The sequence below is a fragment of the Enhydra lutris genome, unplaced genomic scaffold (genome assembly GCF_002288905.1).
Source record: "Enhydra lutris kenyoni isolate GAN:26980312 unplaced genomic scaffold, ASM228890v2 scaffoldscaffold62, whole genome shotgun sequence".
Classification (NCBI taxonomy): Eukaryota; Metazoa; Chordata; class Mammalia; order Carnivora; family Mustelidae; genus Enhydra; species Enhydra lutris.
In genome coordinates, this window is record NW_019154146.1 from 7,127,250 (window position 1) to 7,150,346 (window position 23,097).

A 23,097-nucleotide genomic window follows, 5' to 3' on the forward strand; every position below is an offset into this window, starting at 1 on the left:
GATCATACATGTGGACCTACCTGTGTGTGTATAGAAGCGCACTTTATAAACATACACACATACACGTAATTGACAATCTGTTGTTTTTCAGCATGTTGCCCTGATAATCTCAAACATGTCATTGGATCCTGGGCGCCTTTAGCAAAATCGGCCTCTAAATAATGAGGGTTCAGGCAACAAGGGATTTCTGGGAGGGCAACAGAACGCCCATCTCAAGCCCCGTCGGACAGGCACCCCTGCCCTTCGGAGACTCTCAAAGCAGCGTCTGCCATTCACTAAGAGCCCACCGTGTACAAGGAGCTCTGCAAGGTGATAGATATACAAACACGTAGATGCCTGCACACGTTGCTGATAGCAACCCCATAAGTTCAATATTCTTACTCCCGTTCTTACAAGTGGGAACCGAAGGCTTTAGAGCTCGCACAGTGTCTGTGACCCGAGGTTGCACGGCTCGTCAGTGGTGGAGATGAGCAGTCACTTCGTTTCCTTCTCCTGTTCTTGCTTCATCATTACTTCTCATTTCCTCCTGGACCAGGGACATGGGAGTGAGGGGAGGGGACAGGTTGGGATGGAGAGTGCCACCCCCACCCCCATACATGGGGTAGATAGACTGTAGAGTCCACCCCGGGGGAGGCAGCAAAGGGGGATGACAGGACAATGGCAACCAGGGAAACAGCTCTTGTCTGCACACCGGTTGCTCTCCTCCAGGGATGTTCGGGAAGGACCCCGCGTCCCGACGCGCATGCCCACGCAGCACACATTCTTGATTTTACACACGTTCCTCATTCACAGAAGTGTGACCATTTAGTTGTTCTTTCAACCCAGCTAGATTTGCGGTCTTCACAAGCAATATGACACTTCTTCCCTTCTGTATGACACCCAAAATAGTTGTGGATGCAACACGGCCACTTGGTTCATTTCCTCGGCAATTCTTTCTCAAGGAAAGATGACAACGACGGATTTAAATGCCTGGTGTCATGCATCTTCTACTACTGGTGTTTCTCCCTCTAAACCATTGTCTAAGATGTTTTCCAAGCAAGTTAGAGCTTCACACATGCCCTCCCAAAACAAGTCCTGGTTTTTCCCTTCTGATCTGCCAAGACCAGAGAAAGTGCTCGGGTCCCCATCACATCAGCTGGGAAACCTGCCCTCTGAGACTCTTGGGACTTTTACTTGGTCCATCACCTGCTAAAGCCAACATACTGGAATTTCTTCTGATAAGGGAAATGGCTCAGCATCTAACCTTCACATCTCATTCTCTCTGTTTTTGACCCCTTCGACAATCCCTCCTTGTAATCTGTAGTTCATCAAAATGGGCATCTGAAGGTACCCACCAGTTCGCAGTTCCAGTGGCTTACGCTCCATGTCGGCAGGCCTAGCTGTCACCGGCAGATTTGCCTGCCTCTCGAGATGTCAGGGTGACATCAGTTCCCTGATGGGTCTAAGAAAAGTTGCTGGTTTTCAGTTTGCCCAGATTTTCCTTATGCTAAGGGTGGGAGTCATGACTCCCAAGTCCTTCACACATCAGAACTGGAAAAAAGAAGTCCTGACTTTTATTTCTTAAGATAGTAATCATGTAGCAAATGTTTCAAATACCCACTTCCCTTGTATTTTTTAATTTAATTTAATTTTTATTATTATTATTATGTTTAATTAGCCAGCATATAGTACATCATTAGTTTTTGATGTAGTGTTCAACGATTCATTAGTTGCCTTTAATACCCAGTGCTCATCACATGTGCCCTTCTTAATGCCCATCACCTGGTTACCCATCCCACCCGGTTACCTTCTCCCCTCTGTAAGCCTCAGTTTGGTTCCCAGAGTCCAGAGCCTCTCATGGTTTGTCTCCCTCTCTGATTTTGTCCCGTTCAGTTTTCCCTCCCTTGTCCTGTGGTCCTCCACGCTATTTCTTATGTTCCACATATGAGTGAAACCATATGATAATTGTCTTTCTTTGCTTCCCTTTTAAATACAGGAAATTTTTACAAGAACTAGCAGCAGCCATCATTAGATGTAGAAATGCCATTAATATTATTAACAATACATCCACTTTCTAATTTTTTCGTCACCTTCACATTTCAGCAGCAGGTGACAGAAACTAAAGGACACGAGGTGTAGGGTGCATTAGAAGATGGTTTTGTTCTGGAGAAAATACAGTGGGAGGAGTGTGTGCGGGTGAAAACAGGCTGCAGTTTTATGCAGGCTGCCCCAGACATTCTCACTGAGAAGGTGACATTTGAGAAAGGACTTGAAGGAGGCAGGGAGTCTTCCATACAGATGTCGGGGCAAGAGCTCTCCAGACAGAGGGAGCGGCAAGCGCAAATGGCTGGAGACAGGAGCCTGCTGGGTGGTCAGGAGTGGCAGGCAGTCATGGTCTCAGTGCAATGAGGAGGGAGAGAGAGGGCTCAGAGACAGTGCTGGGGCCAGCGACAGAGGACATCAAAGACCACTACCTTCTTTGTGGGACAGAAACCCCAAGAAAGGGTGGCATGATGTACCACATGCACATTTTTTTTTAAGATTGATTGATTTGAGAGAAAAAGAGAGAGAGGGAGAGAGAGAACAGGAGCAGGAGAGGCAGGGGAGGAGGGAGAGAGAATTTCAGGCAGACTCCGTGCTAAGCATAGAGCCTGACCCGGGACTCCATCTCACTGCCCTGAGGTCATGACCTGAGCCAAAACCAAGAGTTGGGAGACTCAACAGACTGTCCCATCCAGGTGCCCCACCATATGCACATTTTAATAGGAGCCTTTTCTCCATCATCTCGAGGAAAGATCTCCCCTCGGGTCCCGAAGGCAGAGGATGCCGAGCACTGTGAGGATTTGACTGGTCCAGGGAGACAACTACGGCTCCGGAGGGTGACCCACTGCCATGCGCGTGCAGGCTCTGTGTGAGGAATTTGCAGGAACCAAGAGTGCGGCACCACCATTCACAGCAATCACCATGTAATCCTTCTTTGCCAGGGTCTTTCTTCCTCCTGACGCCTCTACCCTCCTCACACGACTGAATTCTCTGTGTGTCTTATGTTTCTAGTTTTGTGATTTTGAATTGCGCCTTCACGGGAAGTTTGTGTCTGTCCATTTCCCACACTGCTGTTCCTGTGGTGAGCACAGTTACAGATGCCCCTCCCGTGGTCCCTTCAATATTGATCCCCTCACACGTCTTCCCTTCTAACTGATGCCATATCTGTCCTTGTTTATTATGTTTTATTCCACCTACCAGGTGTTCCGGGTAATTATCTAGTCTTCTGTGAGAGATGTTTATATTGGAACTCTCATTGACATCAATCCTTGTAGTTACGTCTTAGGAGAATGTTAGAATACAAATCCTGAAGACAGGGTAATTTTAAATTCTGGTTCTTATTTTACCTGGCATTAAAGTTAGATCAGTTTTTCTCAAGTTTGAGGGGTATGAAGGACAATGTTTTAGAAAATCCTCTAAAACTTCCAAGGTTGAAGAAAATTAATTTTGTAAAATAATCTCTCTTAAAAATGTCTAGATATAAACATTTTATGCTTATACAACTGGAAGGCCCAAATGAAAATTAGTAAATTAAATATAAATAAAAGGACAAAACCAAAGTATTCTAGTTAACTCTGTGAATTTCATATCCCAGATGCTGGCATTTTACTGAAATTAAATTGTTCCCTGGGATGCAACCAAGGCCCTGGCTGGTTGGCTACGTTCCCCTGATCTGCGTGTGCCCACGCCGATGCTCCCACGGGGCCACGCCCATGTGAACCTCCTACACTTGGCGTCAGACCGTGGGCCCCCCGCTTGTTGGGAATGCATCCCTGGAATTCTGCCTCTGCTCTTTCCTTATGAGTTTCACTGAACCTCTTGTTCCCAAGATGATCTAAACTCTAGAACTGAGAGGAGGCTGAACTTCCGCCATAATTTTTAGTTGAATCGTGGCCAACTAATGATCCAGCACGACTTTTCCTAATGGTTTAGATAATTATCAGAATAGCAGTTCTGATATGAACATCTCAAAAAGAACTTTCAGACCACATGTCCGTGGCATCCAGTTGGACAAACACAGTCCTAATGTCAAGGGTCTAGCTTCCCTTCTTCATAGCACTGGATGTGCCACAAGCAATTAACATACTGTGTTTTCACCAAAATACTCATCTCAGGGTTTTCATTTATTTTCTCGGTCTGCTTTCAGGTGGTGACGTTGCCTCTTTAGGTTTCGTTTATATTTTTTAAACTCTTTATTGTACTACTTTGGTGAGCATGTGTAAACCACTCTCGCAAAGTATGAAATGTTATAATATCAAAGACTGTGTCCAATATAACATCAAACACCAAAACCGTGTTTCACCATTTTACATAACCATAGAATTTCTGAATTGGAATGGACTTGGTCAAATTCACCTCTACAATATCCTGCAGAAATAGTCATTTAGCCTGTGTCTGAAAACCTACAGTCACTAGCTCATCAGGCAATGTATTCCATTCTTAAGTTAGAAATTTCTTTATGTTGAACCGAGTTATACTGCTGTCATTTTTGCCTCTTAGTTTTAACCCTACCTTCTAGAATAAACCACAAATATAATATCTTTTGCAAAGGATAATTCCTTCATCCCAGCAAAGATGGCAACGCCCTCCTTCCTAAGCCTGCTCTCCCCAGACAGATGTTCTAAGTACTTCCCGTCATTCTTACAACCCAGTGCTGAGTAACATGAACAATAGCACAGTTACTGCCTTGGGGCATTTTGCATATAACCCTATTCCTTAGTAGAAGCTTCAACAGATTGTGCAGTCCATAGATTGTATCTAAGAAATGAGCTTTTTTTTTTTAATAAAGATTTTATTTATTTATTTGACAGGCAGAGATCATAAGTAGGCAGAGAGGCAGGCAGAGAGAGAGGAAAGGAAGCAGGCTCCCTGCTGGGCAGAGAGCCCGATGTGAGGCTCGATCCCAGGACCCAGGTCAGGAATCATGACCTGAGGCCAAAGGCAGAGGCTTTAACCCAACTGAGCCACCCAGGCGCCCCAAGAAATGAGCTTTTTATATCAATTTTTTTTACTAGAGTTAATATTATAAATGACTACGAACTAATATGTACAATTATTCAATTAAAAGGACAGGGATGGACCATAATTAAATAACTAAGCATGTGTTGGTGTGTGTATATATAACTTATTGGCTTATTTCTTCTTATAACTGGAGAAAGAAAATGGGAAAGCCCGAAGAGACTCCTACTGACTGGGTCACTGGAAGGTCACGGCCCTCCTGACTATCCTGCCTGTCTTCCCAAGTCCTTTGCATAAGAGCCCCTTTCCAGACAGAAAGACAGGACCCTTTTGGTCTTGACAGAGTCTCCTGGAAGAACTAGGCAAGGCTCTAAACTACAACCAAATCCCATGAAGATGTGGTACCCAGGGGCACTTGCGTGGCTCAGTCGTTAAGCGACTGCCTTCAGCTCAGGTCGTGATCCCAGGGTCCTGGGATCGAGCCCCACATCGGGCTATCTGCTCAGAGGGAAGCCTGCTTCTCCCTCTCCCACTCCCCCTGCTTGTGTTCCCTCTCTTGCTGTCTCTCTGTCAAATAAATAAATAAAATCATTAAAAAAAAAAAAAAGGAGATGTGGTATCCAGCTGCCCCATCTTCCCTCTTACCTCTCTGTGCAGCCCGCTCCCCCTACCCACCGCAGAGCAAGGAAACAAGATGTGATAAAATAAGCACAATGAACCTATACTCACTGACTCTACCCTCCAGCCCCCACAGAATCCTGGCTCTCTATAAGGAACAAGTGATGTGCTGGGGAGAAATGACAGGGTAGCCTAAAGCCCCACAAAGGCCAGGTCACCATCAGGAGGGAGAAGAGGCTTGGCCACACTCACCTACAGCTCCAGCGTCACGGTGGGGGGACCAGATAGCAGCCACCGCTCCCTCCAAGGCGTGGCTTTTGCATGGTTGGTTAGAATGTGTTGTGCGGAGGGGCCCCTGCATCCTCCCCAGCAACACTGGTGGCTTAGTCATAACTGCATGTGAGGACGCGTTGCCGCACAGAATAGGAATAACGTGTCTGTGATTCATTCTTCTCTCCAACAGCTGGCTGCCCCAACTCCTTGATTAAAGAGCTCCATCACTTCAGGATTCTTGGAGAAGAGCAGGTGAGTCAGCCTCTCAAAGGCAGCGCTGGTGTGTCGTGAAAGATAGACACTAATGAGACAGTTTGGGCTCTCTCCAGGGAGGGAGAGTGTGTCTCCTGACCCTTGGCGCCCTAAAGTGGGGAAGAAAGCCACGCCTCGGGTATGTGTGAGGACAGTCTCCCCCTCTTCTACCCGTCAGACCTGACAGGTTATTAATTGGTACAGCTGCTGGCCGCCAGGGCGCTGCCGCTTAGGAAGCTGGCGGTAAGCATGCACGGGTAGTGGCAGAGAAGCAAACAGGTGAGTGTCCACTTCCGTGAGGCCTGAGAGACCCGTCGTCACAGACAGCCCTGATGTGAGGGCTGTGGGTGAGGGTGCCAGGGGGCCCTTCTCACCAGAGCTTTGCACTTGGCGTACATCCTCCGGATGTCGCCGCAACAGCTTTCTCTACGGATGCGACCGTGTAACTTACATATGTACACGGGGTGGCCCGTTAAAAGCAGACTGCTGAAGTACTGTGGGGCCCAGGGAGATGTCCGATTTTAAATAGGTGTGCTAAGTAAATAATTCAGGGGGCCAAATTACACACACAGACACATACAACACACACTTCGGCTGTGTACAAATAAAGTTCTTTTTTTTTAAAATATTTATTTATTTGACAGACAGAGATCACAAGTAGACAGAGAGGCAGGCAGAGACAGAGGAGGAAGCAGGCTCCCCGCTGAGCAGAGAGCCCGATGTGGGGCTCGATCCCAGGACCCTGGGATCATGACCTGAGCCGAAGGCAGAGGCTTTAACCCACTGAGCCACCCAGGTGCCCCTACAAATAAATTTCTTAACCTTTGTATAGAAGTACAGCTTCTGCAGTATTTTGTTAAGTCTTGATGTCAAGTTATTCTTGAAATATTCACACCAAATAGTTGACGACTTGGGGCATGACCTACCTCGCCCTCTCTTACTGCTTTTTACCCCCAAAGGTCATCTTTGCCACATTTGACCAGGGGACGTGCAAAGGAAGATGAATTTTGTTGATGAGTTTGTGGTCCGTGTGTTTCCTTTGGTATATATATGTTACAAAGTTGGATGCCTGTGTCCAATATTAGATTAAAACCAGAAAGGAGTTAATTGGGAGGATAAAAAACTAGAATTATTTCCAGTTCCTTGATTTAACAGGTTTTAGGATGTCTCCTTAGTATTTTCATTATGCAAATTGCAGAATTCAGCGGGCATTAAGTGTTTATTCAAATATAGGCAAAACCAGTTACCCTCCATTGCAGGTAAGAGTTAATAACAGACTCCCTCAAACATACCTATTTAGGAAAACATATGCATCTCCCAGCCATTTTCCTGTGAAAGCCTGAGAGATTTCTTGTAGTAAGAATTACTGATTGTTGCCCTGACATTTCTGCTCAGATAAGGGAGCCTTCTCTTCTAACTTGTACTAATATTTGCAAATTATTTCCCTATTTGTGTTAGAGTCATTGGTGATTAGTAGGGAAAGAAGCCAACTGTAATCATCTCAGATTTGCATACAAGTCAGGCCACTTTGCATTCTCCTAGAAATTTAATCGAGCCATAATCAAAATCAATAGTACTCTGATTAGTTATGCAACATGGAGACACGGTATACCACAGCAATATTGATCTTTATTTCCTGAAAAAAAAAACACATTTCCTTCCTTTCTTCTTTCCTTTCATTCAGCAGATACTTACTGAGCACCTACTCAGGTGCTATAAACCATTCTTGGTTATAGGGGTATAGGAGTGAAAATAGATACCTATCAGTGGAAAACTGCTATGCTATATACACACAGACATGTTTGATATACATTATACTGGGTGGTTCTTATGGCCATGAAGAAAAATAAAACCGAAAAGCGGGTAGTGGTAGCAGGGGGAAGAGGTGAGATTTTATATGAGGTGGTCAGGAAGAACCTCACTGAACAGGTGATTTGTGGGTGAGGACTGAAGGGCATGCAGGAAAGCATCTGGTGATGTCTGGGAAAGGAGCTTTCCAGAGAGAGAATAAAGCAAGGACAGAATTTCTGGAGTGAGGCTCTATAATGCTCATTTCACATAAAAAGCATTATACAATACGAGGTGTGGTTGGAGTAAAGTGGGAAGAAATCCAGGAAAGTGTGCCCTGAAAGACAAAGGCAGGAAGTATTTCTGGGAGGAAGACTGATCATCCGTGCTCCGTGAAACCAAGCAGGAGCTGGGTGAGAAATGAACACTGGAATTTGAAACTTGGAGGTCATTGGTGACCTTGACCAGGAAATGGTGGGAGTGGAAGCCTGCTTGAGTTGGGTTCATGTGAGAGGAGGAAGAGGAATGGGAGAGAGCAAATATTGGGAACTTCTTTTTTGAGGAATTCGGCTGTAAAGGAAAGCCAAGAAATGAGGCAGCTGGGATGGGGAAATGTGGAATTGAGATCATTTTCTTTTTTTATAGGAAAAGCTGAGGCATGTTTATGGGTCGACTGGATGCCTCTGTAGAGGAGTAGCAGGGCTAGTGATGCAGGGGAGAGGAGAGGCCATCAGGAACAATGTCCTGGCTCACAACCACTGAGTGGAGGCTCTGCTGAGACACAAGGACGGACAGCTCAGCTTGGTGGCAGTGGGGACCGCTGAATAGGCAGGGTGATCGCTGCTGGTGCTCCTCTTAGTGAAACGTGAAGCAAAGTTGGCAGCTGAGAGTGGAGATGGGAGCTTTCCCGGGAGAGGGAAGGGTAGTGAAATTGTCATTTAGGAGGGTAGGGAGTAAATAAACAGGAACTAAATGAGTTTGGAGTGAGATCCATCAGCCTGGTGTCTTTCTGTCACATTCAACTGTGTAGACACAGGGGCAGAAAACACAGAGTTGGGTTTAACTCAGAGTTTGGTTCTCCGCTAGGAGAGCAGAGAGGTGGGATGAGAAGAGGGAGGGTTGGGAAAGGTAGTTGGTCTGTTGGTTCCAGGTCCCAGTGGGTCCAAAGAGTTTTTGGAGTTCAACGACTAGGAAGCTTTAGCTGGGAAAGTAGGTATTGGCCAAAGAATGAGATCCTTGATGTCTGGTCTGTGAGGGATGCAGGGACTGGCAATGGCGGGACCAGAGGAGGCCGGGAGTGCTCATGGCCGGCTCAGGATGGAGGAAAAGTTGACTGCAGAAGTTGAGGTCACAGACTCGGGGAGCCGGGGTGCTGGAAGTGTGGCCCGTGCGGACACTGAGACCCTCCAGAATTGTCACCAGAGCCGACTTGGAGAGAGTTCTGGTGAGTCACCAACTGAAACTTCGAGAAATGGGGGCGAGAGAGACTGAGGGGTGGGGCTCAGGAGCTGCCCGCAGACGGAGGAAGAGCGCCCGGTGGAGACTGATGGTTTCAAGTTCACAGCTGGAGGGCTGGTGCCAGGAGAGAAGAGAACTCTTCGACTGGAGCGTTGCTGAACAATGCTTGGTGGTACAAAGTGTGCAGAAAATGTGTGGGAGCGGCCAGGGTGGGGGTGTCCTAGGGCAGGAGCCAGTTTCAGTGAGGGAGAACAGGAGAGAACCTTGGGAGTGGATTGGAGTCAAAGGGCAGTTCCTAATGCCAGCCCTGGCTTCCCCAGCACAGGGGCAAGAGTCGGGCAGCTCGAGGACAAAGTAGGGCAAAGGGATGCACAGAGCCGTGTAGGGGGGTGGACATCAGACGGGAGAAGGACAGGGGAGCCAGGGACTGCTTCAGGGACTGATACAAATCAGATGTGCCAGTCTGGGACATTTCTGTCCTGATGATACATGACAGTGGCCTCAGGGCAGATGGTAGCTGAGTTTCAGGAGAGAAAGCCGAGCAGTCCAGCCCCACCAGCTCCTGAGGGTTGGAGTAGGGTGGCCTCTCCCTCTCTGGGAGCAGATGAAATGTCAGGCTCTCTCTGGATGCTGGAGGCAACTTTTATCACTCGATGAGAAGAAACTTTATATGAGTGTGTGTTATAAGTGCCCTTGGACACATCATTTCATTCCCTCACTAATGTGACTTTCCCATTCGTAGAAAAGGAAGAGAAATGGTCAGTCACCTCTTAGAGTTTTTGGAAATAAATAGGATTGCAAAGTGAGTTGCAAACAGTAAGTGCTATACTAAAATGTTTCTGACTTAAATACTATTGACATTATTTCTATTCAATTAGTAGACTGAACTAGTACAACAAAGTAGGCAATAGAATAAATGTGATGTGCACCTTAAAGTGAACTGATAAGATGAACACAGATACTGGTTAATTACTGAATCCATTGCTGGATGGTGGAGATGCTTATCAGTCATCTAATTTCTTCATATGTAGATTCCTTTCCATTTTCATCAGTCCCTAATAGGCATTTGATTTGGGGGATCTAGATTAAAAATAAATCATTACACACTATAAATAACTTGCCTTCCTAAAATAAAAATACAGTGAAAACCCCTTGGAGTTTAGCATGACCCATTTACTTTAGCTTCTTGGCCCTGTGACTTGTCTTTATAATTCATGTTCATGAAGCACCTTTCATGCCCCCAAGTCCAACCTACTTGGCAAAGATGTTATCACATAGTAGGTCATAAGTGACTCCAGAGTTCAAGGTGAGCCTTGAAAGAAAAAAAAAGGCCCACCAGGAGTGATATCTGTCATCAGTCCATAGGGCTAGGAGAGCCTTCAGAAGAACTAAGTTTCAGAAGTACCTGTATTTACACCAGCTTCCCCCACCTAAGGTTCAATCACCAGAATTTTCAGGAAACAAAGTTCATTTATTCAACAAACATTTCATGAATACCTTTTTTGTTCTATTGCTGTGCTAGTGTTAGATAAAATGGTAAACAAGGAACTCACACAAACAAATCATGATAAAGGCTAAGATGAAAACCGTGATTGAGATTTAACCTATTTTGAATAAGGAGCCAAGGGACCGTGAACCTTCAAGGTTGAGATGGCACCACTATTTGCTGAGCTGGGATCTCAGTATGGGATAGAAGAACATTCGAAACAGAGGGAAGCATATGTTCAGTGACCCCCAAGAGGTGAGGATATTGCTCTGTTCAAGCCACTAAATGAAAGCAATGTGGCCGGGAGATAATGATCAAGGAGGACAGTGATGAAAAATGAAAACCATCCACACTATGTAGGCCATGCTCAAGATCTGAATTTAATTCTATGTTCAATGGGAAATTCTTGAATTTAAGTTTAAGCAGGGGGCGGGCATTAACCAAATTACATTTCAAGAATGTCAGTCTTGGTCCAATATGGATAGCATCTGGATCAGGACAGTTGTCAGAGGAAAGAGAGGGGAGGGACCATTCAGAGGTCGGATGAAAGGTCTCAGGGGTTGATTAGCTGTGGGTCAGGGAAATGAAGGAGTCCTACAGTTTTATCTTACCAAGATGTGTAAGATGGTAGGAAGGGGAAGACAGAGGTGAGGAATCCGGGGCCCAAGTCTGAGCAGATGTGATAGGCCCGAAGCACTGAGGAGGCAAGTCGGGATTTGGATGTGTGATTTGGAGTTCAGAGGAAACAGAGGTCAGGGGTCAGAGATAGAGGGACAGATGTGGAGTCTCTGACGTGCCGACAGTATTTTATTTTATTTATTTTTATTTTTCTAAGTTTGTTTTTTTACATAATCCCCACACCCGGCATGGGGCTTGAACTCATGACCCTGAGATTAAGAGTCATATGCTGTTCCAGCTGAGCCTACCAGGCACCCTGGGCAGCTGGTATTTTAAATCCATGGGAGTTGCCAAATGGAGATAAAAGACCAGGAACCATGTGAACCCTAAGGAGCCCCAACATTTGAAAATGCGTTTGAGGAAAGGAAAGCCCAGGAAGAGACAGGGAGTGGGTCGGGGAGGTGATGAGCACTGAGGTGCCTCTTGAGGAAGTCAGAGACAAGTCCCCTTCCTCTGAAGGTGACACACTTGAGTTTGGAGGCCAGCAATCGTACTGCTCAAGCCTGCTTCTCAGGGACTGTAGTAAAGGGTAAGTACCATGCGTCCATGGGCCCCCTGCTCTCTGCTGACTGCCCTTATCAACAGCCTGTGCTTAGCCGTCCTGTTTACAAAACCTCCAGAAGTCTTTGGAATCCCATTCACTGAAAAAACTCCTGTGAGGAAAACAGTCCACAGGAACCCACCTTCATAGCCTCGCCCTCCTGGAGGCACTGCCATGGCCACAGAAGAGAAAAGGGATAAAGCAGCTGATTGGTTCTGACCTCCTTTCTGGAAGATTCCACAACCACTGGACGTTGAAATATTTCCTGACATCATGTCATCAGGAACATCTGAAAAAGCAAAATCTTCATGGCCCCAGACTGGCTCAGGCGGTGGGGCGCGCGACTCTTGGTCTGGGAGTCATGAGTTTGAGCCCCACATTGAGCGTAGAAGTTACTTTGAAAAAATAGAACAAATTAAAAATGTTTTTTAAAAAACCCTCATAAATTGCAATCCAGGATACAGTCCGTTGCTCCAATTATATTGCAGGTGTTGTTTGATCTGGTTTCTCCTTATATCTGATTTCAGCCATCCTGATGATTGTTTTCTCTATGCAGTGAACAGGGTCCAGCCCTTTCTCTAGCCAATTTACTTCATCAGTCGATGACAGATGTCCAGGGATAAAGAAAACATTATTAGCAACAGAACAGAGACTACAAACAGCAATGTGGCAGGCACACCCACAGAGGCTGTCACCAACTCCCTCAGGGCTACCTACCTGCAAATGAGGAAAAATAAGATTAAGGTTACTGAGAATTTAACAAGCTTTGTTGTTGTTGTTGTTGTTTTTGTTTTTTAAATTCTAATACGTACAGAAAATAGGGCATCCTCTGCATAGCAAGGAGAAATGGAGTCATGATAAATGTGTGTTTCTCTATAAAGTTATTTGAGATTTTTTTATCCAAAGAGGAAATTCTATAATAAATTGTTTTTCATTATTTTCTAAAAGATGAATGAGAGTGAGCTGGAAAAAAAAAAAGGTTGTTTTTTTTGTTTTGTTTTGTTTTTTTGTTTTTTTAATAAAAAGGGAAAAAGAGAAAAAAGTGGACACAGCTTGGTATTGGGGAAAGGGTGTTCTTTGGAGCCATAGCCCTGATTTCTGATTTGGAATTGGGGTTGTCCTGCCTGTGTGAAGGTCAGCAAAGGACTGAACTTCTGTGTAACTCAGTGGCCTCTTCTTTTAGTCTCCAGAGTAGACAGAGAATGAGCTGCACAGGCAAAGTGTTGGCACAGTCGCTTGGCACAGAGTAGTAGTTCAGCGAATGGTATTTCTGATGGGGTTTTCTCTCCTCCATTCGGGTTTCAGAGAGAGGACCCAGGGAGGGAATCCCTGGGTGCTTGTGGCTAAGACTTCACAGAAGCCAGAATTTAGGGAGCAGAAAGCAAGACAGGCCCCAGCCTACATAGGGGTTGTTTTGTAGCTGTACCTGAGTGCCCCCAAAAGGACGCTCTGGAAAATTCCACAGCAGAACAAAAACAGCCTCCTTCCCTGCTCAGAGAATTTGAAAAGCTGCCACAGATCTCCTGGACTGCTGACAAGCTGTGACTCATTTTGACAGAACATTTGCCAGTTTTCTCAGATTTTAGATTTATCTAGTATTCCTTTCTTCAGATTTTCTGCGATTTTTAAAATTCAGGTTCCTTTTCGCTTTATTTCTTAGGAAAGCATGCAAGTCCAATATCACGACGAAGAGGTCTGTGTCTTCCCACACAGGTCTTTCGGGTGGTTTTCCAGTGGTGCAGGATAGTCAGGCGCAGGTCCTTCCCAGCCCAACCCCTCGAGTGACCACGAGTCTTTAGCAAGCAGTCAATGGCCAGTAAGAAAGAGGAAGCTAGCTGGCCCGTGTGAGATTTGAACCTGTGACTCTTGCTTCATTACAGAACAATATTCCACCCAACTCAACTCTTTACCTACCTACAGACCACCAAAATACAACCTCTCCTTGATTGTACTCTCCCATGATTCATTATTCAGATTCCTAAAATAGCAGTTTATGGAAACTTCTATGAACTTTGTACTTTAAAAAAAAAATTTTCCATTCTTAGGAGAATCCATGAGCATACACACAAAGACTGAGTAATTTACTCTTCAAATAAATAAAACATAAGCCATAGCGATGAGTTGAGATTTTTACCTAGATAGGTCATACTAATGGAATGCATTTTCGCTATAATCTGATGAAATACAAGAAATGTTCAAAATTTTTTTCCTTAGGGGCAAAGTAGTATGCCTTTTGTTAATATTAATATTTATTTTCAAAAATGTTTATGAACATCATGTTGTGACTCTAAATTATCTCAGTCATCTGTCTGTGGATTATCCATTTTATGAAAATATATCTATAAATTGACAAACTAATTTTAATAGCTTAAACAGCATTAGTTGAAAGGTTAGGATGAATATGTCTACACATACACAGGTGCGTACACAGTCATTCACCGTGAATCCAAAGACAAACAATAAATAAGGGATTTTTAGAGAATTTGTTTCTTTTGAGCTCACCTGAGAGTAGATTCTACACAGAGTTAATACACATTACAAATTAATCACATTCCTTCAGTTCTGTTCATAAAATGCTCTCCATTATTGACAAGTGAAGAAAGCCTTTAAATATGACACAAGTAGTACGAACTGATCAGAATCTGCTCACTTTCCCTGATTGGGGCCCATTTATCACTTTACCAATTGTGTGTATTTTGCACTTAGATGAATATAGATGAATATTCTGCTCTACTTAGTGCTGATTTGTTACAACTCTCTAGTAAATATATAGTCGGGGTCTTTCAACGGTATTTTCAACATCGTGCCAGTAAGTGGCTGAAAGGAATCCATGGAAATGTGGGCCCTATCTTGAAGGGAATCAAATAAGTATCTCTAATGACTTACAGATAATTACATGTCTAATTTCTTTCCGTAGGGTATGAAGCTTTCTGTGAATACTAACTCATTACTGTCTTCAGGTCAAATGTTTGTTCTTATAAATTTCGTGGTTAAAAAAAAAAAAAGTAATGCACTCAATAAGCATAGGTTTTATTTCAGATATGTGTACTTTTTAATTATCGGAAATTACCAGGTATATAAGTTAAAATATTTGTCTTCCTTTAGAAAAGAAATTGCATGCTCAAATTCTCTTGAGTGTATTGCAAATAGAATGACTATAATAAAGTCATTTTTTATAAATTCCTTAGCTAATGAATGGAAGGAAGAACATAATTCCACATTTTGTCAGTATCTGAGGCCACTATGAATGCAGTCAGCAAGAATTTCTAAAGCGTAATTGGACTTTGTCCATAGGTTAACTTCTTCATAGATAAAAGCTATCCTCATAGTAGTAAAATAGCTTTACTAAATTAAATAGATAGGGGATATTTCGTTAAAACAGAAAATAGCCAATTGCTTGAGAGCCATTTATTTAAAACAGAAATCCATCCTCCATCACTGTTATTAATTCCCATTGCCATTGATTATTTTGTTGGAAGTATTTAATTAATTGGTGCTCATAGGAGTTAGATTTCGTTAATTCATCCTACAACAAATAAAAGATCTCTTTCGAGTCAAGGCCTCACGCTGAGCAGAAACGTGCTTGGAATAGAAAAGGGGATGAGGAAAGAGAAAATCCAGTTAAAAGTGAGGCAGCAGAGCTTGGAGATCATAGAAAGGAGCTCCACACACCAGAAGAAGTTCTAGAGCCACCAAGAGCTATGCTGGATCCTACTTGTTTCTAAAGTTGCAGGAGAATGGATTTCACATATAACTGTGCAAAAGGAAGAAGCAAGGTTAAATCCCATACAAAGTTGTGAAGAGGTTACAGAGAATGGAAAACAGAATGACATCCTGAGACACAAGAAAACTGTCTGTCGGGTGGGAACTAGAGTAACCATTTCAAAAGGTACAACATGATTAAGAAATTATACAAATAAAAATAAATAACAGATATTGTCTTAAGAGAAATAGGAAGTGAAAAAGAAGAAACTTCTAAAACATGAAAATAAAGTGAGATGACAGATTCCAGAGAAGCTGACAGATGGAGAAGGTGAGTAAAGAAGATCCAATATATATATACTAGAAATCCTGTAAGAAACACATTGAAGCAAGGAAATAGAGCAAATGCTGAAAATTAAATTCAATACAGCCTCCTTAAATCATGGACATTGATCAAATAATGATCAGCATCAAGATATAGTCTAACAAAACTACCAGTTTCTAAAAAAAAAAAAAAAAAAAAAAAAAAAATCCTTTGGGCATCTGGGTAAAAAGATTATCAATTCAATTTGTAAAGGGAAAAAAAGAGAACAGATTGTCATCAGGCTTGTCCATAACTCCTTACACCAGAAGCACATGGAATGAGACAGTAAAGGTGCTCAAGGGGGAAAAACTGTGAGCCCATAACTTTATATCCAGCCAAACTTATTTTCAAGAATAAAGGCCCCAAGGGAACTGTCACCCATATGTAAGTGAGTATTTTCCCAATGCACTCCTTCTGAGGAATTTACTGGAGAATGCACTTCTGACAACCAGAATTAGTGGAGAGACGTCAACATAAGGACTGGTGGTGAACATGAGGGGTGTGTGTGTGTGTGTGTGTGTGTGTGTGTGTGTGTGTTTAGACCCAAGATAACATGAAAATTAAGAAAAAAAAAGCATAATATAGAATGGCCATATGTTTCAACAATATAGATGCAGTCTAGTTATTAGAAAAATTTGACAGAAGAAATGGTATAGCCTGTGAAAATACGTGAGGTTTTTAGCAATCATATTCATAATGATATTGATAGTGTTATTCTAATATCTTTGTATATGTGTGAGATCAAGCAAATGAGCTAGTGTGAAATATTTTTTTCTTCCATCATCCTCTGTGCTCTTAAGAAGCAACGTAGAAGAAGGGAGATGCAGATGTGAAATAGCAAATGTTAAATAAAAGCCTTGTAGTTCTGAAATACCTACCTTCTTAGCAAATTTCAAGTGTATTATATTATTCACTATATTACCATTTTGTACATTAGATCTCCAGAACTTACTCATCTTGAAAACTAAAACTTTGTACCCATTTTGGATAGGCCAAGGCATGAAGGTTGAACAATCCAGTGGTACAGCACCAAGCTGAGCACCTCAGAGGGGTTTGATACATATTTATTGAGTTCATTCACAGTTGCATGAAGGGATGCACATAGGTGTTGGAAGGGACTAAAGAGTGTCTTGGTCTCTTATGTAAGTCTGACCAAATTCCCACCTGGCTTAAATCCAATTTCCTGCCTACTCTGTATTTTGCAGCCAGGTGTTGGAGAAAAACATAAAATTCTACGACTAATTTTTCTTTCAGTTCATAACCTCTGCCCACAAATGGGTTGCAATAATACTAGCTCCCTCCTTCCATTCCCTCTCCCCTGATCATTGACACGTTTCTTCTCTTCTCAATTTTCCAACACTTCCTTTATCTCTCTGAACCTAGGCCCAGATACTCTTCCTTCCTTCCTTTGCTAAGGATGGCAGCTTTCCCTCTCACGCCAACCATTCTACTCAGCCTTGGGATCCCACTCCTCCACCTACCCAAAGACAGAGCTTGTTTCCTAGATGACATCATCAACTCTCTCCTCTCTTCCCATCATTCCCTTCAACATACAAGCTTATCATTTTTCCAGTTTCAAAAAATCCTTTTAGTCCCACTGCCCCTTTCAGCTGCTAGCCCCTGCTTCTGTTCTCCTTTTCAGCCAGACTCCTACTGGAAGAAGGACCCATTCTCAGCTCTTAAAATTCCTTTCCTCCAATTCCGTCTTTATTCCATTTGACTCCGCTAAGGTTTTTGGCTCCATGACTCCCCTGAAATGGCTCTTGTCAAGATCACAGTGACATCTGCATTTCCAACCCCAACCAATTTTCAGTAATTGTCTTCTGTGCACCTCTTGAGACATATCATTACACCCTCCTTGAAGAATTTTGTTCCCTTGGCTTCCAGGACACCTATATCCTTTTCATTTTCCACCTGCCTCATACGCTGCTTCTTCTCAGTCCCCTTTTCTGGCTCCTTCTCTTCTCCTCTACAAAGGTTAGATAGTCTCAGCCAGCCTCATGACTACTGAGATAACACAGAGTTGGATTGTCAAATCAGACTCACAGGAATCATAGATGTAGCCTTGTGTCAAGCTTTACTAATAACTTCAAGGATGCAGGTAATAATGAGGCGCACACAAAGCACAGAGAAGGGCGGGTCGTTTCGCATGGTCCTGGGTCATTTCTCAGCATCTTACGTTGTGTACTCTAGGCCAGACTTAATAAATGAGGTCTTAGAAGTTCATCGAATGATCATTAACATTAACATTGAGAAATCTCTCAATTATATAAACTGTCTCATCATTCATCACTCGAGGAATCATTCACCACGGAAGCATTTCCTGCTTAATGTATCCCACAGTTAAGAAGTCTTTTCGGGTAAATGCCATTGTATGGATGCGCCATTAGCATGTTTGCAAAAGGATTTGACCAAGTCATCTTTCTTTCTTTCCTGAGAAAATACATGGGAGGTCTGATGCTAACCCTTTTCCTCCCAGCCTTCCATGCACGTATGATTTCAAAATTTGTATCTCCAACCCATTCTTTCTCCTGAACTCCAAACTCGTGTTCAGTTAGGTGCGCGGCATCTTACCGTGCAGCAGTTCGTCAAACTGCAGGCGAGCACAGTAGAAATCACGACTCCTTTTCCCAACTCCCAACCTACACATACACATGCTCGTGCACACTCACACATATGCAGACACACCCACTTTTCTTATGTCTTCCCATCTCTCTGTAGTTCATTCTCTGTCTCTTACTTTCTCTCTCTCTGTGTGTGTGTGTGTGTCTATCTGTCCTTCTGTCTTCTCAGACGGAAACATTACGTTCATGCTTTTTTTTTTCTCATGCCATGTATCCAATTTGCCTAAAAACGTTTGCCATTTCTGCCTTCAGAATATATCCAGCTGCCCCCCCCCACCCCCACCTCTCGCTTGCTGGTTCAGGCCATCGCCGTCTCGCATGTGGGTTGCTGAAAACCTCCTGCGGCTCCTCTGCTTCCTCCTTCCATCTTTGCCCGTGAGAGTCAATTCTGAATATTTCAGCCAGATGGCTGTCTTTAAAAGATTAGTCAAATGATGTCACCCCACAGCTCCAAAGTCTCCCGTGGTTCCCATGTCTCTCAGAATAGCAGCCAGACTTCTGCTAGTGGCCTTCCGGGACCTACACACCCCAGACCCCCAAGAACTCTGACACATCTTCTGCCGTTTCCCTGTCTGCTGTCACTCAGCCACACTGGCCTCTGCTGTATCTCAGAGCACCAAGTGCATTCTGACTTCCACTTCTTGGTGCTGCTCTGTCCTTGACCTGAAAGCCCATTCCCACAGGTAGCCACATGGTTTGCTTTTCTAATCTCCCTTAGATGTTTGCTTCCATGTACCCTCTTCCTAAGGCATCCCTATCCCCTAATCACCTCTTCAAAATTATAGTCCCCATTGTCTCCAAACTCTGCTTCTTCTCTGGTTTTTATTCTCTTTCCACTGAAATATAACCTTTCAGCATTTATTGTTAGAGGCATGGGGACAAGAGCAGAGGTGTCTGTTTTGTTCACTGCTGTATCCCCAGCAGTGAACCCACAGTAGGGTCTGACACATACATAGTAGATGGTCACCGAATGGTGCATAAAATAATTCACAGTTGAGCAAATTCACTTGATTTGATCTGAGTTTAGAAGCAAATATGATCAGATAACACGAGGAGAACAATAACAGGGCTGCAACAGGAAGACTCTGGACACTGCCCTGTCTAGTTCGATTTTGCAGGCTGGGGAAACCAGGGAGGGCGTTGAGCCCTGCAACAGCGTAAGAAAGAAACATGCTGTAAGTAAGAGAATAATAATGAAAGGGAAAGAATCCCTTCTTCTTCAAGCTGAATGTGCTCAGTATTGCTCAGACATACTTAGATATCATTTGGGCTGCCCACAGTTAGCACAGGATGGAATATCAGACCTATTTTCAAAATGGTTTTAAAAGCCCATAGACTCCTGAAGAGAGACATGAAAATTACTACTTGATGAGCTTGATAATGATGCATTCTGTGTCCATAACTTAAAATATAGCTGTATTTCCTAAAATTTGTGCGAATTAAGACTATTAAATGCATGGGGCACCTGGGTGCCTCAGTGGGTTAAGCCTCTGCCTTCGGCTCAGGTCATGATCTCAGGGTTCTGGGATCGAGCCCCGAATGGGGCTCTCTGCTCAACAGGGAGCCTGCTTCCCCCCTCTCTCTCTGCCTGCCTCTCTGCCTACTTGTGATCTCTCTCTCTCTCTCTCTCTCTGTCAAATAAATAAATAAAATATTTTTTAAAAAAAGACTATTAAATGCAGTTGATGGTAGTAATATTAAAAGAACAAACTTTGGGAGTGGGGAGGGAAATTTAGGGCCAGTTTCCTAAAAATACAGAGTTATCTGTTTTGCCAATTGCAGTTGGGAAGGCTTTCTTTATGTTGGATCATACCTCATCCACCCACCCATTCCCTTTCTTTACCAAAACACGTGAACAAGAAAATCCACACACCACCAACCATTAACATTTTGGCTAAAATGTTAAAATGTTAAAATCCTTAGTATTAGGACTTTTAAAAACTCATGTCGTTTTTGGTTTTTGTTTTTTGTTTTTTTAACAGTACAACCGGTACCAGCAATATGGTGCTGAAGAGTGTGTGCTACAGATGGGGGGAGTGCTGTGCCCTAGCCCTGGCTGTGGAGCAGGGCTGCTTCCTGAGCCGGGCATGAGGAAGGTCACTTGTGAAGGGGGCAGCGGCCTGGGCTGTGGGGTAAGTACCACCTACACCTTTGGGTGTTCATTGTTTGTGTGTTTCCTTTTAGCAAATTGGCAATGATGATATATTTGTTTTATTGTCACTTTCCCTTTGCACTCAGACACCTTCGAACTGATGTTTAACAAAACAGACCTTTAGGGGTGCCTGGCTGGCTCTGTCAGAAGAGTATGCGACTCTTGACCTCGCAGTTGTATGTCTGAGCCCCACATTGGGTGTAGAGATTACTTAAAAATAACATCCTTAAAAAAGAAAAGAAAATAGACTTTTAAATTCTGATACAGGATCCCAGATATGCACATATATATTCATTGATGGGGAGGAGAAGGTCCTACTAAGAGTTTCTGCTTTCATTGTCACCGTGTTTTCTCTAAGACGTTGTGAATTACTAGGCCAGACTTTTAAACATTTTTTTTCCAGTGCTCAGCTGATTCAGAGAAAACATTTATTACTTTTTTAGAGTTGGCTTTAAGGAGACAGAGTAAAGGAGAAAAGGAATTTCCCATCAGTGATGTCTTAGCGGAATTGTTTGCCTAAGTATTTCAAGAAATAAAATGAAGATTAATATGGAAAACTTGAAATGTTATTGTGTCATAAAAATCATTTTGCATAGAGAGGAGCAAAACTAATGGTGCCTCTTAGGGAAGCAGAATAAGAAACATGGAAAATGTTTGTTTTACAAGGTCAACCAGTATGACCCAGATGGTTTCTTGAATGAATCTATGGCTGCAAGCTGACAGGGGAGGTGTGAGGGAAGCATAACTCAAACACAAAAAGTCTTGCTAAATTATAGGTTGAAGTGACAAATGGCTAATAATCCTGATATTAGATTCCATGCAGGCCCGAAAAGGAAGAAAGTATATGTGCCTATAAAATGCTATTGAATTTTGATGGGAAAACATTTCTTTTAAAATTGCAACTTCATGAGGAGCTTTGTAGAAGGAGTGCTATTGGCAGAGGCTTATGCTGGGGTGAGAGCTCTAAGTCACCTTTGCAGAGGTTGGTGTCTGTTGTCCTCAGTAAAGCCATCTGTGGGGTTGCAAAGCCCTGGGCTGAGCCATAAAGTAGAGGAAGTAGACGTGGAAAAGCCATGAGATACTGTGATGCCTACTCAGAGAAAAATGCCTCTGGATTAATAATCATGATGGCATTAGAATGGGAACAAGTCACGTGTGCTCGCTTTAGGAATCACAGAAGTCAACCTACACTTTCCAGCCAGATCTTCATCACGTACCGTGTAATCTGCACCGATTGTGTGTGGCCTGAGCCAACTGCCAAATTCTGGGAGATCAGAATGCTGGGGAATGCTTTCTTTTAAAATGAGTTATAACAGTTTTTAACTAATGACTAAATTGTATGCTTCTGCCTGCTAATTGCCAACTGTTGTTCCATTCTCAAAAGTTGGATTTTAAGGTCTTAACTTTCTCTATGAGGAAAAGAGTTTCTTTGGCCCATCTTCTGCATTCCGTTGTTTACCTTGCTTTCAAGAAGTTTGAGGGTTTTATGTAATTTTAAGTTTTGAACAGCTGTGTCTTCCTTTTTCTCATTCAGTGTGACATTGTAAGTAAGTTACATACACATTTAAGCTCCAGGTCATGGAAAATTACTTTGGGAGTGAATTGAATTGCTTTCATACCTTAGGGTTGAAGAGTTTGGGGGCAAACCTTACCTAAATGAGGAGACCTGTCTTCCAGATGTTTTTTTGTCCTTTTGAAATTCAAAGTGATGGGTTTTATTTTATTTTTATTTATCCGGTTTTGTTGTTTTGGGGGGTAGGCTTGTCAGTTTGTATATTACATCTCTATTACTGCATAACAAATCACCCCAAATTTTAACCATTTAGTCCATTAAACATTATCCCACAGAATGGGCATCAGGAGTCCATAAGTATCTTAACTGGGTAGCTCTGGCTCTGGCTTGGGGTCTCATGACGCCACAGTCGAGCAGGGTTGCTTCAGTTATCTGAAGGCTTGACTGGGGCTGGAAGATCCATTTCCAAAACGGCTCATTCGTATGATCAAGCCAGATCTACAGCAGGGAATTATGTATCTAGGCGTCACTATTTTAGCCATTCAAAGAATTGCTTCTCCCACATAGTCCCTTGACAGACTGTCATTCATTTTCATTGTGGTCATTATACAGGAAATTTGATGCTTGCGGTTCAGAACATCCCAATGGACTTTTCTATGAGATAACAT

The 23,097-nt window shown here is 43.2% G+C and overlaps 1 protein-coding gene across 1 annotated transcript in view; it reads left to right on the forward strand.

The window, feature by feature from the left end:
• Nucleotides 1-23,097, forward strand: part of LOC111158711 (parkin RBR E3 ubiquitin protein ligase) — a 1,042,614-nt gene that overhangs the window by 840,223 nt on the left and 179,294 nt on the right. Inside the window, exons 7-8 of the mRNA XM_022520930.1 lie at nt 6,062-6,123; nt 20,747-20,896. Coding sequence (XP_022376638.1) covers nt 6,062-6,123; nt 20,747-20,896 — 212 coding nt within the window. The remainder of the gene's footprint in view (nt 1-6,061; nt 6,124-20,746; nt 20,897-23,097) is intronic.